General features: G+C 43.6%; 1 protein-coding gene across 1 annotated transcript in view; it reads left to right on the top strand.

Annotated features, from left to right (window-relative positions):
- Positions 1-17315, top strand: part of ush2a (Usher syndrome 2A (autosomal recessive, mild)) — a 1196697-nt gene that overhangs the window by 760711 nt on the left and 418671 nt on the right. Inside the window, exon 38 of the mRNA XM_041207243.1 lies at positions 16582-16732. Within this exon, the coding sequence (XP_041063177.1) occupies positions 16582-16732 (151 nt within the window). The remainder of the gene's footprint in view (positions 1-16581; positions 16733-17315) is intronic.

Below are 17315 nucleotides of genomic sequence, written 5' to 3'. Positions count from 1 at the left end.
CCAGCCTTCAGGGAGCTCCATTTAAACCTCCCACCCACAATATTACTGGGCCCAGCTCTCACCCTTTTTGCGCCCGACCGCCGGTGCTGAGCCAGCAGTTAATTGACCAGCCAACGTGAAATTTATGTCAGGAGCTGATTGCAGGCAGGAGTGGATTTTACATTTGCTTCCAGTCCCGCTGATCGCGCTTACCCAAAATGCTAAAAATTCAGGCCAGTGTGTTCTTTTAGTACCTCCTCTTCTGTTTGCCACAGAGAAGACCCTTCAGTTCCATTGGCTGTATGTTCTCTAATTCTTTCTGGAAACCCTTTACAAATCTATCTTTTCTCCACCGTTAAGCTATCATTTAGATCAAGGTTTGGATCATGACTCTTAATTGTTTCACTATGACTTGACATGCTTTTTGCAATTTCTCGTAAATCTATTTTCTCCCCTTGTTTGGCACTCCCCACACCTCCACCCCAGCCCCGCACCACCCATCCATAAAGTACCTTGGAATATTTCCTGTGTTATTGCTATTCATTGTTTTCTGTTATTTCAGCCTATATTAACTGTCCAATCTCTGTCCTGACTGTATCTCATCCTGTCCCAGCTGTCTGATCTCTTTCTTTCAGCTATTTCAAATCTCTGACATTTTTTTTCCCTCTCACTCTTTGATTTCCATCTTAGTTCTCTCACAGCTCTCTGATCTTTCTTCTGACTACATCCTGCTCCGGTCCAGCATACTGATCTTTGCCCTGACATCAGCCCATCAATCAGTGGTATCAGGGATTGTAAGACATCACAGGGATAGGACCGTGTATTGATTTGGATGATAACTTTTCTCCAAATATTTTGTAAAAGATCTCCTAGTGATATATCAAGTATTTGAACATCCATTTCCTGTACATAATTTATCCATATTTATTGCTTTAAAAAAAGTCACTGGGTACTTTAACCTACAGAAGAGATCTGTCTCTCTCACTCAGAGTGACAATCAACCTGATACACCACAGAATGCAACATTAGGAAAAGAGCATACGATGGATTTGGAGGAGAAGAGGAGGTGCATTACAGAGTCAGGGAGAAGTTAGCATCACATCTGAAGCACAGGGAAACTACAGGTCACTTGGGACTTGGAGGTATCTCAGGAGAATACGACAGTAAATTATGCCTCAGGAAGGATCAGCAATGTATCAGAAGATTTAGCAGTAGATTGGAAACTCATAGGATGAGAGAAATTGAGGCATAATTTTGTGTCCTTTCGGAAACAGGAATCTCCAAAACTTTGTTTCTTTCATAGCAAATTTAAATTTTCTATATGAAAATAGGCCACCCAATCTTCCCATTGGCAGGAAGAGGTCCAGGCCAGAGTCATGTCATGATCCCACACGTGTGTCCTCTGGCATTGGGATTGCCATTGACAGCCCTTGGGGAACTTTATATTTCTTGGCCCCATTATTTTCATCAGGTCAGGTGGATTTTGGAAGACTTCTGAAAACCCACCTTGTTTGAGAGCTCAAGAACCATGAGGGCAGCCCACTGAGGAGTTGGAAACTTTCTGCCAGTTAAATATTGAATGTCATTACTAGATGCTGAACTGTAAGTTAGATGTGTTTTTACTGCACTGAATTATCATAGGCCTCTATCTGCAAAGGTAAATTGGCTGTACATTGATCAGCATTGTGTAAGTGTTGAGATGCATTAGAGTACTTCTCCCATTGGAAAAAGTATTATTATGCATTTAAAATTGAAGAAAACTATGCTTCGGAACTCAAGTGTCATGATGTGAAGTGAATTAAATGTCCACAGTGACTTAGGTTTGAAAACAAATTGGCTGCAGCTTTCACTTAGAGAAAATAAAACAACCTGCTACTGGGCTGTTTGATTAACTAGCCATCTGATGTAGCTTGGAAAATAAAAACCTAGCCATTGTTTTTTTATAGTTTCAATAGGCTCCACCGTCTGCAGTCAAAAATGTTTATTTTGACAGCTGAGCCCATTAGGAATGCTAGGTTTCAAAAACTGCAGAACCACTTATCTCAGTGGGAGTTGTGCACACAGTTGGATTTAGTTTTAAAAGCTTATTAAAGGATTATCCATCTTTGATGTGGTTACTGAATAGATTCTTGTTTTTACAACTTAAGGAGGTTAGGGGATTTAACTCTTCATTGGGTTTTTTATTTTCAGTATGAAATGTGTTGTGTTTTTGAATGACAGATGAAATCTCTGAATTCACTCAAAGCCACTCACACTCAGCCTGCCTCAACAACTACTCCCCTCCCAGAGTTTCAATCTAATCTCCCGAGACTACATTTCCCTGGATTCCTGAGTTTACACTCCAGCGTCAACTCACAGGCACCATTTCAACTCTTTAGCCATGCCGAGCAGAATACCACTGCTCCAAAGGGTTATGTTTTCCCCAACAGCCAACAGCACATAGTCACTAACCTTCTGCAGCCTTCTCAGATCTCCAGGACTTCTCCAAAGGCCTCACTACTTGAAATTTGTCAACTGAGCACTTTTACTGCTTGGAGCCACTTTCATTGCTCCTCTCTCCAATGGGTTCTCTTCCCAGTGGTTCCTATCAATTGTCTCCTCTTCCCAGTGGTCTCCCCTGGTGGCTCCATCTCTGGGCTTTCTCTGGCCCGGGACTCCTCTGTATTATGGTGCCCCACTGCTGGTTCTGTGATCGGGTTTTTGCAACTTCTTTCCCCCATGCAGTTAGCCTTGGCATTTTTCCCCAACCCAAAGATCTCACAAAGCTGAACTGTGCATGTGCAGCCTGATCCTGATTCACACATGTGAAGAAACTACTGGGGAGTGTCAGGACTTGTAGTTCCTATTTTTTTAAATTCATTCACAGGTTGTGGGCTTCACTGGCTGGGCCAGCATTTATTGCCCATACCTAGTTGCCCTTGAGAAGGTCCTAGTGAGCTGCCTTCTTGAACCGCTGCAATCCATGTGGTGTAGGTACACCCACAATGCTGTTAGGAAGGGAGTTCCAGGATTTGACACAGCGACAGTGAAGGAATGGCGATATATTTCCAAGTCAGGGTGGTGAGTGACTTGGAGGGGAACTTCCAGGTGGTGGTATTCCCATCTATCTGCTGCCCATGTCCTTCTAGTTGGTAGGGGTTGTGGGTTTGGATGGCGCTATCTAAGGAGCCTTGGTGAATTTCTGCAGTGCATCTTGTAGATGATACACACTGCTGCCACTGTGCGTCGGTGATGGAGAGAGCGAATCTTTGTGGATGTGGTGCCAATCAAGCAGGCTGCTTTGTCCTGAATGGTGTCAAGCCTCTTGAGTGTTGTTGGAGCTGCACTCACCCAGGCAAGTGGAGAATATTCCATCACACTCCTGACTGATGGTGGACAGGCTTTGGGGAGTCAGGGGCTGAGTTACTCATCACAGGATTCCTAGCCTCTGACCTGCTCTTGCAGCCACAATATTTATATGGTTAGTCCAGTTCAGTTTCTGGTCAATGGTAACCCCTAGGGTATTGATAGTGGGAGATTCAGTGATGGTAATGACAGAAAGATAGGTAGGAAAGTAAGTTGTGAAGATGACATAAGGAGGCTACAAAAAGATATAGATGGGCTAAATAAGTGGGCAAAGATCTGGTAAATTGAGTATAATGTGGGAAAATGTGAAATTGTACATTCTGGCAGGAAGAACTAAAGAGAAGCATATTATCCAAATGGTGAGAGATTGCAGAGCTCTGAGATGCAGAGTGATCTGGGCGTCTTAGTGCTTGAATTGCAAATGATTAGTATGCAGGTAAGCAAGTAATTAGGAAAGCTCATAGAAGGTTATCATTTATTTCAAGGGGAAATAAATACAAAAGTAGGGAGGTTATGCTTCAATTATACAGAGCACTAGTGAGACCACATTTGGAGTATTGTGTACAGTATTGGTCACCTTATATAAGGAAGGATGTAAATGTGCTGGAAGCAGTTCAGAGAAGGTTTACCAAACTAATACCTGGAATGGGCAGGTTGTCTTATGAGGAAAGGTTGGACAGGCTAGGCTTGTACCTGTTGGAATTTAGAAGAGTAAGAGGTGACTTGATTGAAATTTTTAAGTTTTTGAGGGGTCTTGACAGGGTGCATGTGGAACGTGGAGAGGATTTTTCCTCTTGTGGGAGAATTAAGAACTAGGGGGTCAATGTATAAAAATAAGGAGTCACCCATTTAAAACAGAGATGAAGCAAAACCATTTTCTCTGAGGATCATAAGACTTTGAAACTCTCTTCCTGAAAAGACGGTGGAAGCAGAGTCTTTGAATATTTTTAGGGCAGAGGTGGATAGTCTTGGTAAGCAAGGAGGTGGCAGGTTAGTTGGGGTAGGCGGGATGCAGACTTGAGATTGCTGACAGATCAGCCATGATCTTATTAAATGACGGAGCATGCTCAAGGGGTCAAATGGCCTACTCCTGCTTCTTGTTCACATGTTCGTATGTTCACTCACCTTGGCCACTGATATGAGAGCACTGAACTTTTTACACTGCATCCTGCTCCTTGGAGTTATATTGCCGGCAAAGACTACAATGCCTTTATATATCTGTCTAAGGGCCTTCTGGTGCTCTGTGGACAAAGGATGTCTCTCCTCAAAACCGTCTCCTGCACTGAGGTCTCCAGCGCTGCACCAGTGAACCTTGAAACTCTCTCTCTGCCATCCTGTGTCAGTCTTGTTGCTTTCTCAGGGGAAACACAATACTAGAATGACTTCCAACATATGCTGCAGTCAAAATGTTTTGTGTGCTGCCTGCATCAGTAGCAACAGGTGTGTGTTAATTATGTATTGCAATCCTCATGCCAGTTTTTGAGCCTTATCAATTTTTGCGACCAATGGGCTTTACAGTATATTTGGGAATTTGAATGTGTTTCTTTTAACTGACCAATCATGCAATGCCCGTCATAACAAACCTTTATTACTTGGGGTAAAGAGCTACTTAAGTTGTGACAAAAACAAAAAGTCATTCCCAGCATTATACAAATAGAATTCAAACATAGCAATATCTTCATAAATCATTATTGTGCTAATGCTCCCATTTTGGCTACTCATTAAGTATATAAAGGTAACTGGACTAAAAATCCAGAGACATGAGTTAAAATTCCACCACAGCAACTGGGGAATTTAAGTGTATTTAAATAAATCTGGAATAAAAAGTTAGCATCAGTAATGATGACCATGAAACTGCTGGATAGGTGTAAGAACCCATCTGGCTCACTATGTTTTTTAGGGAAAGAAATATGTTGACCTCACCTAGTCTGGCCTATTTGTGACTCTTAATGCCTTCTGAAATGGCCTAGCAAGCCATTCAGTTGTGTTCATGAAGGTGGCTCACCACCACCTTCTCAAAGGCAATGAGAGCTAAAGAGTTGCCAGCAACACCTGTGAGTGAATTTAATAAGAAAATAAGTATGACTCGCTTGCTTGATGACAAGCAATTATTAACCCGATATAGTCAATATGACTGCAAGCTTTTTAGTTTGGGAGTATTCTCATAGAGTAAATCATTTGCATGGACACTGAGAAACTGACCAATCATGCAATACCTGTTATAACAAACATTTATTACTTGGGTAAAGAGATACTTAAATGGTGACATAAACAAAAGGAAGTCATTATTCCCACTGGTTGTTATGCAAAATTCAGAGTTATAGTGCTGGGTCTAACTGTAATCATTACTGTGTGGCATAATAAAATATTGTGGCTTTTCCCACAGGAAAGATAAAAATGTCCTAAAAAGACAAATGACTACTTGATTCTTCAACCAGATGGAACATGTCCCTCTTTAATACGATTGTTAAAAATAGTAAAGCTAAACTTTGGTGTACCATATTGTGGAAATTAGCAGCAGTCATGGTTAATAGAAGAAAGGAGATGAAGGATAAAAAGAAATTAGGAAAAACTAAAAATAAAGGAGAAAGATAAGAATATATGGAGACTGGTTAAACGAGCTGATTAAATTTGCATAGAAATGTGAGTTGATGTATTTTGGGAGGAAAGATGAGGAGAAGCAATATAAATAAAAGTAACACTTTTTCATATGATGTAATTCAGGGTAGGTCTTCGGACCACTAACTATGTGATTGGCTATCTAGTTTCATCAGTACCTATGTGACGAACATTCACGCATGGTCAAACATCGAGGATCATGGTCAGTTATCCAAATTAAATGGTACTACTTTAAAGGGAGTAGAGGAACAGCGAGACCTGGGGATTCACATGCACAAATCTTTGAAGGTTTCAGCACAAGTTAATAAAGCTGTGAATAAAATAAATGGCTTTAAGGCATAGGCTACAAAAACAAAGAAGTTACACTCAAACTTTATGTAGGACCTCAGTCAGAGTAATGTCCAATATGAGCGCCAAAATTTTTGAAGGATATCAAAGCCTTGGAGAGGGTGCACAGTAGATTTGCCATAATGATGCCAGTGATGAGGGACTTCAGAAGGACTTGAGAAACTGGAATTGTTTCTCATAGAGTAGAGAAGGTTGAGGGAAGATTAATTGATGGAAATTATGAGGGGTTTTGATAGAGTAAATATGGATAAGCTATTTTGACTGGTGGGCTATGTCAGTAACCAACAAACACAGATTTAAAATGATTGGCAAAAAAGCAGATAAATAATTTGTCAGGGTAAATTATTGGACACTTATGGCATTGCACTGGCGAGGCCAGGGTTACTCATGTTTAAAAGTCAGCAGTAGCACTTACCTCTGCTGGAATTGAAGAATGCTGTTACTAATGATTAAGTTTATGTAGCAAACTCCAAATGTTGTCTTAATAGGCAGTTAACCAATAATGAGGTGGTTTAACATGGCTTTTATGATTTTTTTTACTACTATTAAACATCTCAGCAAACCTTGGAGCATTGCTCAAAAGGAATGCTCTTATTAATGCTTTCCACAATGGTTTCCTATGCTGCTAAGTCCCATGCCTTTGTTTTGCTACGGTAGCACTGTTAGAAAATTAGGACCACTGGTTATATAATTCTTCCCTTACTAATTAGTCAAGCAAATAATGGGACTATGGAGATCAGCAGACCATTCTTATGAGTTGACAACTCAATAGTTACAGACATGCACAGAAAAGATAAAGAGTTGACGATGACACAAAAACGTAATTATTACAATAACTTTATAATTTAAAAACTGTGAACATCATAACAAACAAGAAAAGGCAACGTCAACTTTAAAATTCAAAATATGTAACTATGTCCAAGTTGATCCACATTGAGATATAGCCACTTGTAAAGGTAATTTGAGTAAAGACATTGGTCATTGACTAGAAACTCAGGTAGAATCTGACACAAATAAGTATAAGCTTAGTATATCCTGTTAGGGACTATTAATGTTTAAAGAAGAAATCGGAACAGCCAGCAATGAACCGACAGAACAACGCCACAAGGTTTCACATTTTTTTCAACAAAACAAACTTTATTGTATATATAAAGAGAAATTAAACAAAGCAACTTAACACTAAAGCTTAATAAAACTTATGCTATCAATTCATTTTACTCCCCCCCCCCCCCCCACCCCACCACCACGAGTTTCCTTATGTAAGGAAATCTTGAAGGTTGCTTTTGCTCGGATCAACTCAAAAGGTATAACACAGCTCTCCAGAATTGACTCCAATTTCTCCTCAGTCTTCCAGCAATTCTCCAAGGTCTAGGATTTCAAGAGGGTCCTTACATTAGCTTTTGGCAACCCTCCAAAATTCTTGTAGCATCCTCACAGCTCTGCATTCTGCAACAAGCACGGGCCTCCTTGCTATTCCTGCGCAGTGGCTTAAAACATCAGAAACACCCTTGGTTTCTGCTATGGCTTCAATCTGATTGCTTCTAGAACTTCAACTGCAACAATGTTAACTGTCTTTCATGAAGAGGATTACTGTAAGCTTCTTCTTTTAGCTTTGAGCTAAACAAGCCCTCCAGTCATTTTACCCCTGACCAACTTTGTCTTATGCTGAATACCAGTTCCCAATTGCAGGCTGCATCATGGATGATAGATCGAGCATTTATCCTACTTCAAGTGTACTTCCAAGGAGCTGCAAGCTACATAAGACCCAAAGCTGACACAGGGCGGAATCATCCCAGATTTGCACTAAGTGTGAAAGGAGGTGGGATAAAGGACGTTTTATCCATCAGCTGCAATGGCTGCTTTTCATGCCATATCCTCCCAATCCATCTCATTAATCGGGCATTCCCGGGAAACACGCTGTTTCAATGGTGGGCAGGCTCTCATTCACCCACCATGCTGTAACCCCGCCGCTTTCTCAGTTAGGTGCCATATTTAAAGTGCAGCTGCGTGTACACCTCTCAGTGCTTCCAGCCCAGGACTACTGCACAGAAGACATAGCCCTGAAGGGCAAGAAGACTGTAGACCCCAATTCAGTGATGCATCCCTGGAATGCCTTTTGGATACTGTGGAGGCCCACAGGGATGTCTTCTATCCCCGCTCTGGCCACAGGAGGGGCAGCAACATCACCAATCTGTCTTGGGAGGTGGTGGCAGTAGTGATGAGTGCCAACACCCTGCAAAAGACGACAGCCACCCAGTGCCGAAAGAAGATAAATGATCTCCTCCATTCTGCCAGGGTAAGTCACTCATCTCATCACTCTCAACTTACACACTCACAAAACCCATCACACATCCACAGGGATATCACTCACTGCCAGTTCAAGGGACATCACCATGCACTCTCTCACTTCATTGTCCTCATCCTGTCCATGGGACCACTCAGCACCCACATATGCCAGGCATACTTGTCAACTGGCCTGGCAGGTATCCTGCTTACACTCTCTCCATCTGTCTTCAAGCAGGACAAGCTGGGACACAACAAAAGGAAGAGGTCACAGATTGGTGGAGGGATGCCTGAAATCAAGGTCCTCATGGACTTTGAAAATAGAATCATCGAGCTGGCCGGAGAAGATCTGGACCGTTCCTGTGCTAATAGTGAGGTTGGCAGTGCTCAACCAACTGGTCATCCAGCAGTGTAACTTCCATCAGACAACCATGCTGTGAGTGATGCATCCTGTTTCACAGGCCACTGCCATGCACTAATTATCTCCCCTTCCTTTTGGAGAATCCTCTGGGATAGCTAATGGAGTCCATGACCCAGCTCCTTGACTCAAGCACCAAAGACACCTTGGAAGGGGAATCTACTGAAACCCCAACTGAAGATCCATCACAGCCCTCACCCACACCCTCTACCTGTGTAGAGACACACACCTCGGCGGGACAAAACTTTAGAGTAGCCTCCGAGTCATAATTTGGTGAGCACATTGCACTGTCTGATCCACAGCAGGTGGTGCCAGGGACTCCTGGCACTCGGAGGACTGCTGGATGCCAGAAATCTGCTGAGTCCAAGGTCATACCTCAGTTGCTGGAGTTGTTAAGGCAAGCTCGAGAACATCAGGAAGGAATGTCTGCTGCACCCCTCAGATTGCAAGGCATGATGGAGGGATCCATCTGCCTTCAGTCTGAGGTGAAAGCACCAGCATACCAAAGCACCGAAGTCAACACTGGTAGGATGGTGACCACCATGGAGACCTTGGTTCAGGACTTGAGTCCTGCACTGCAGCACGGGCTGAACGCCATCGCTGATGCCATGGCTGGCCTCCAACAGTGTTGACGCAAGAGGGCTGTGCAGCAGCTCGATCTCACTGCAGCTTTCCCTGCACCTCTAGGAGTCAGCCCAGGGCCCTTGGGCACCCAGAAAGAGAAGGATCAGCAGGTGCACACCCCAGGGCCATTCACCCAGGTGACTCCGGGAGTGTCTAGCCCATCTAAATCCCCTCTCTCTGTGACTCCAGCAATTCCAGTTCCACAGGCCAAGGAGGGTGCCACTGCCACACAGTTGGACCATGAAGGCAGGCCGGGGTCCTCGAGGTCTCAGCCCTCCAGATGACGCCCATCAAGGTCATCACAACAGAGCGTAGCAGCCAGGAGGCTGCCTCCACCTCCGCTGTGGATGTCAGGGGAGCACCAAGATGTAGCGGCAGGATTAGGAAAGTTAAGAAGATGTAGTTGCACAGCCTGGGCACAGGTGTTAATCACACATACACTGTTGTAAATAAAATCCAAAAATGGTTCCTTGTTATGATGAGCAGTGTTTCTGTCACTCAGATATGAAACCTTGGTTCCTGCACAAGATAAAGGTAGGTGTCTCAGTCCAGGACCTCTTCCTTGTGCAGTGTGGAACCTTCAGACCAAAGTGATGGTCTGGCTTCACACTCACTCTTCACATTACTGATGCCTTTACCTCAATGATGTTTGTCATTGCTGTCTGAATATTGTGGGTAGGCATCACAGAGTTCCATCATTCTCTCTGTTTGCTCTCAGCACTATTGAGGTGGGGCTGGCCCCCATCTCTTCAGCATCTGTGACTGGTGATGCTGTGCTTCTGAAGGGCTCAGATGCTGAAGGCTGACAAAGGATCAGGTGCATTTAAAGTTTCATGGCTGCATCTCCATTATATGACCCTGATCACAGAGCGCAAGTGAGCTGCCCTCAACCAGACAGGAGTCAGACATTCATAGAGGCCAGGTTAAGATCTGTGGAGTGTTCTCATTGCATGTCGTCATCATCCTCCTGGAATCTAGTAACTATTAGGGCCTCCATTGCGTCTCCATGACAGGAGCCTGTGCACTAATGGTATGTACACTGCCATCAGCCAGACTGAAGTTAAACATTCACAGATGCAATGTGAGGATCTATGGTGTCTCCTCACTGCATGTTGTCATCATCCTCCACAAATCTAGCAGCTATGCGGACCCCCTGAGCACGCCTGCCTTGTCTGGCCAGTGTGAGGGTCTCAACGCTGTCATCATTGCCTTTGAGGACCTCCTCATCCTCATCCCCAACAACGTCCTCCTCATCGGTGGAGACTTCCAGCTCCTCCATCTCCTCCTCAGATAGTTCCTCTCCCTGTTGCAGCATTAGGTTGTAAAGGGCGCAGCAGATGATGACAATGCATGACACTCTCTGTGGAATGTATTGCAGGACTCCACCGGGTCCAAGTGCTGGAACCTCATTTTCAGCATCCCGATGGTTTGTTGTACCAAGGTGCGAGCTGCAGCATGAGCCTCGTTATACCGTCACTCTGCTGCAGTCTGAGGCCGCCACACAGGTGTCATCATCTACGTCCTCTGTTGGTAGCCATTGTCCCCGAGGATCCATCCCTGCAGCCTCTGTGGATCCTGGAAGACGCCAGGGATCTGAGACTTGCTAAGGATGTAGGAGTCAAGGACACCCCATGGAAACTGTGCACAGACCTGCAGGATGCTTTTGTGGTAGTCGCACACCGGTTGAACATTAAGCAAGTGAAATCCTCTGCAGTTCACATGGAGATCTGAGTGCCACATGAGTGCAGTCGATGGCACCCTGCACCAGTAGGAAACTTGAGATCTGACCAAAGCCCAGCGTTCTTGCATCCTGGCTGCCCTGGTCCCAGGTGAATGCAGAAAATTGTGTGGCCTCGCAAAGATGATGTCTGTGACCTCATGGATGCATTTGTGGGTGGAGCTTGTGATATCCCACAGAGCCCTGTAAGGAGCCACTGGCATAAAAACTGAGTGCCACTGTCACTTTCACGGCCGCTAACAGTGGATGCCCTCCATGTCCCCATGACATCCTGGCTAAGTTTGCAGATGATACAAAGATAGGTGGAGAGACAGGTAGTATTGAGGAGGCGGGGAGGCTGCAGAAGGATTTGGACAGGTTAGGAGAATGGGCAAAGTGGCAGATGGAATACAACGTGGGGAAATGTGAGGTCATGCACTTTGATAGGAAGAATAGAGGCATAGACTATTTTCTAAATGGGGAGGTAATTCAGAAATCTGGAGTGCAGAGGGACTTGGGAGGCCTAGTCCAGGATTGTCTTAAGGTTAACTTGCAGGTTGAGTTGGTAGTTAGGAAGGCAAATGCATTGTTGGCAATTATTTCGAGAGGACTAGAATATAAAAGCAGGGAGGTGCTGCTGAGGCTTTATAAGGCTCTGGTCAAACCACATTTAGAATATTGTGAGCAATTTTGGGCCCCGTAACTCAGGAAGGATGTGCTGGCCTTGGAGAGGGTCCAGAGGAGGTTCACGAGAATGATCTCAGGAATGAAAGGCTTAACATATGAGGAACGTTTGAGGACTCTGGGTCTATACTCGATGGAGTTTAGAAGGATGAGGTGGGATCTGATTGAAACTTACAGAATACTGAAAGGCCTGGATAGAATGGACGTGGGGAAGATGTTTTCATTAGTAGGAGAGAGTAGGATCCGAGGGCACAGCCTCAGAGTAAAGGGAAGACCTTTTAGAACAGAGATGAGGAGAAACTTCTTTAGCCAGAGAGTGGTAAATCTATGGAATTCATTGCCACAGAAGGCTGTGGAGGCCAGGTCATTGAGTGTATTTAAGACCGAGATAGATAGGTTCTTGATTGGTAAGGGGATCAAAGGTTACGGGGAGAAGGTGGGAGAATGGGGTTGAGAAACTTATCAGCCATGATTGAATGGCGGAGCAGATTCGATGGGCTGAATGGCTTAATTTCTGCTCCTATGTCTTATGGTCTTATGGACACCAAATCCTGCAGATGTGACTGGCCAGTTCCTTGGACATGCGCAGTTTTCAGCAACACTGGTTCTCAGTCATCCGCAGGAACGAAAGGCAGTGTCTATAGACCATGGGTCTAGCTAGGCACCGGCCAGTGATGGCTTGCTGTGGCTCTTCAATGGTGTGAGCAGAAGCCCCAGCCGCCCCTTCTTCATAAGGGTTCCCAGCCACCTACCTCCGTCATTCTCTTCTCCTTTGTTTCTGCTTAATGCCACAAGGCATACAGCTAGGTCACCAGGTTCCATGTTCCTGATGTACTCCTCCTGCAGGATAAAAGAGGGAGATGCATGGGTTAGCTTGGGTGTTCTAAGAACCTTTCTTGGTTAACTCTGAAGGCCCCAATTTATTCTAGAGAGTGCTGGCCACATTTGGATTGCCAAAGCTTAGTGCGCTACATGGCTGTCCGAAACCCCACCCCACTCCGCCCCACTCCACCTGACCAATTGGCGGCAGCTTTGCCCACTGGACTGCATGCTGTACTCTCAGCTCAGGCATTCTCTGAACCCACACTGCAAGGCTGAGCTGTTAGCTTGAACCATGGGGGAGACTGATCCAAACCGGAATGATGACATTGTGAGGGGCTGTGAGCACCTGCACCAGTGACTGCTCCATGACCAGCTTTAGCAAGGAGATTGTACAATGTGCTCAGTTGTCCAATTGTTCTGCAACCCAATAAAGCGCTCATTAGTTTGCAGTCTGTGCCCGAGGGGTGAAAATCTTTGCAGCACATGGTGGCACTTTGATGCCTCTGCATTGCTTGAGTGGCAGATAAGATAGAGGCTCAACTCCAAGCATATCAATGTGACTGCGCCTGAACTGTCTCAGCTGCAGAGGAATGTTCACTTTGTACAAGGTTCCCCTAATGCCTGGCGGCTTCCCACCCAACAACGCATGTGCTTGTGTGCTGCCATCAACCGCAGGGCAGCCCTTGATCCCCCCAATTCACCTCGACTGCAGGGCAGCTCTTGCCCCGCACTGCACTTCAGCCAGCTGGGAAGAAACAACTTGCCTGTGCCCTTGCCTGAATGGGCAATGCCTCAAACTTGTGGTCCAATAGGCGACCCTCGTGAGAGCTGCTCAAACTTACGTGCACTCAACTCCGAGTTCCTCTCGAGGTGCAGCTCGCCAGCTGTACGCCTTATAAGTGCCATTCTGTAACTCGCCAACATGCTCGGATAATCCAGCATTGGGGGATGATTCCGGCGAGCTGGGCTTATATGCAATGCTATTACGATGAAGTTCCCGATGTCCAGCGGCAGGAAATGTAGCCCGCCATTAACAGGCAGAGCAGACTGTTGCAAATATGTTTCATGATGGCTTGAAACCAATTTTTGGCCTTCCTGCCATATTGTTTGCTCACGCCTGCCATGATGCCCTATGCCAGTGGACACAGAATATTTTGCCCACAGTCTCTTAGCTGCTTTTTCATACATCAACCAGTCCTGCCTGCTGGCTATGCTTTAACTGGATTCACTGAGATGAACTCAAAACAAAGAATCTCACTAGGCTCCACCCATCTCCATGGCAATGAGACACACCCGGCCTGTTCCCAGGTAGAAGTGTAAATTATCTATCTTTTAATTCCAAAGCCTTCCACATGAATAACATTTATTTTACTGCAATAACTGCAGGCATCACGTCTTCAATTCTTTAGCTAAGTAAGATCACCTACCATTTTATGAGTCTCACACTTTTACTCTGACTTTTGAATTGTAATTATCTTAAGATTGTGTGATTTGGTAGCCTCTAGATATTTATCTGTGTTTCTTTTTTCCCCACCGAACTTACATTTAAAATTCAATTTCTAAAATTAAAAAGCTATACCTCTAAAACATATGAACTATGATATTAGGTATACATAACTATATTATCATGGCAGTGTCTTCTGGATGATTTGTCGACAATAGATTTTGTATGAGATTTAAGAATATGATCATTTGCTTTGAACAAGGTATTAAGGACATTCAATTCTAGCCGGGTGGTCCTAGCAACTTGTAGTTTAAATTTTCAGACATCAGTCTTAGCAACTGTCTCAAATAGAGGCTCAGTGCAAATAGTGCTCAGTCTTGATGGTGCCCTAAAACTAACTGTAAAAAAAATGTGAAAACAAAGATGAGTCTTCATCTCCCCAGTTGTGAGGGAGCTACCAAACTTTATCTTTGGACAGTGAATAAGCATTCCAATTAATCAAAATAAAAATCAGAATACTTCAGAAGAAAACTGAAGATGACTAATGCAATGGCATATGTTACAGTTTATGTCACAGCAAGGCTTCACAATTTAATTCAAAAATATATCTTATGCGTAACTTAAAGTAGGTAGGTAATTAACCATATTCCAAGAGGGGCAGTAGACTTCTCCCTTTGTCAGAGAGAGACAAGTACTTACGCAGCCTGAGGGGCACCACTCTACACCAAATGTGGATCAGGGTGAGCAAGCAGGTCCTAAGTCTACCTTAGCTGGAATGGGAATTGAACCTGTTGATATTATTCTGACACTCTAGCCATGGTGTTAGCCAGCCCCCAGAACTTAAACTGTCAGTAACTATATTTCATGTTGTGAGGGACTAAGACCTCGCCCTCTATCTTTTTTTATAAGATATATAGGGATATGTTCATTGCTGTCTCTAAAAATTTCAAACAGGACAAAGACTTAAAATGGCTGAATCTATGCCTGCCTGTGACCCCAAAGAAAAGAAGCTATCTGGCAGCATCAGGGAAACTCACACATCATTATTCCTGAAAAACACTAATGACCCCCTGTGGTCTGCACATACCACATTCAAAAAGAGCTATGAAAAGGCCATTTGAATTTCACATCCCATGCTGACCAACAGGAGTCTGCTTGTCTGCTAAGACAAAGGGCCCAGAACCTTCCTTTCAATTTTAATGGTTGAGACATTTAACAATATTGGGGACCCAGATGAGGGATACACATCTTTTGTCAAAGACAGCGTGGAGAGGTGGGAGCCATGTGACATGGGCCTCTGGCTTTTGGAGCCAGTAATATTGCCTTGCTAAACTGCCAAGACGCAATTGGTTTTTTTTTTACTATCTGACTAGCAGCATCACAGAAAAGGAGCTCTGCTAAGGTTGGACACATGGCCCCATCTACACTGCTTCAGCTGGAAATTCATGTATCATTACCTACAAGACTGATTCATCTTTGTATGCTTATCTCATTGTGTGAAACTAACACCATTGGAAAAGTGAATTATCCATCATCAGTTTTCAGCTTACTGACCTCCGTGAAGGAATGTCTTATTGGACTTTGATTCTGGACTCTAACCCACGTGAATCAACATTTCTTTTCTCTGTGATCTCTGCACTATAAATCTTTATTTTCTCTATCCTTCTTTTACTGTGCAAAGGAGACAACGTTGCAATCCTCCTCTTGCATTTGAGTGTGTGCAAATAGACTAATCCTTTGAATTCGTCCTATCTTGAGTTTGCTGTGGGATAATTAATAAAAAATTGGATCACACCAAAACTGAGGGGTTGGGAAATACACCATTGCTTATAAAGGGGGAAGCAAATCAACAACACTTTTCTGTTTATGGATGGGCGATGAAAGGAAAAGTTAGTGCTGTTTAAATTAACCCCCCCCACCACCTCCTGTCCATAATATAAAGAAGTAAAATCTTTTTTTATATCAGAATACATAACGTATAACAACATTAAATACATCTAAGGCAGGATTTACAAATAAAAATGTTTATTAAGATCAAAAACTGCCTGATAGTGAAGTGCAATCTTCCACATGCATACAATTTTCCTCCTTTTTGAATCTAATCGCCATTTTAGCAGTACTGGTATAAAATTTGCATACAAGCAATTTAGCAGTGAAGATCTTAGAATATTTCTGACAGAATACCATTGCTGGTGATCACCAGGATTTTTTTTCCTTGGTTTGAGGAATGTTTTGAATCCATTCAGCATATGTTCTCTGCAGTTTTCTCTGCTCTAATTCTTCCATGCTTCTCGACAGCTCCAGATGGTGTGCTGCCTCCAAGGCTCTCATCTGCCACTCTGACCAGTCTTCAGGTTGCCTGGTCTGCACCAGCTCGTAATAATGCTCCAGGCTTGCCCAGCTACCAGCTTCAGACAAGGCTCCTACATTCCACTGGTGAAATTTCAGAGTATGTAGTGTGAAGACCTGTTTTAGCTGATGATTCTTTTTCAATAATTGAAATGACATTTTTACTGGTTTACATTATAATGAGATTTCTTTAGTTTAATAAAAATGAAAATAAATTAGTTGCCATTGTATTTGATGTATTTTAGCTGCATTTGAATATCAAAACAAAAAGTTAAATTTAATGGGTTTTAAACTTAGTCTGGCTTAAAAAGTTACAAATTTAAATAATTTACTTTCATTTCTCCTGATTTATATGTATATGCTGGAGAAATGGACCCATAATGTTTATGTTCCTGACATGATTGGTGATGAGAATGACAACTGGTTGAACAGGGTTTCCAGTTAAATGGCTCCCAGGCTGGACTTGCTGGATTTTAAATAATATTGTAATCAATTGCTTTGAATAATATGACCTGCTCATTGAATATTAGGGTGTGTGGAACTGTTAAGGATAATGTGGGACTGGGAAAATAGTTCCACACACCTTATGATATAAGTGTAGGAGTCAGCCTGGTAAAGGTCAGCATGAAGATAGCACCAAATCAGGGCTGTATCCTGTATATATGTATATAGCTATATGTTAT

This window comes from Carcharodon carcharias, chromosome 2 (assembly GCF_017639515.1).
Source record: "Carcharodon carcharias isolate sCarCar2 chromosome 2, sCarCar2.pri, whole genome shotgun sequence".
NCBI lineage: Eukaryota > Metazoa > Chordata > Chondrichthyes > Lamniformes > Lamnidae > Carcharodon > Carcharodon carcharias.
The sequence above is the reverse complement of the archived record's forward strand: the minus strand, read 5'-3'. Positions and strand labels throughout refer to the sequence as shown.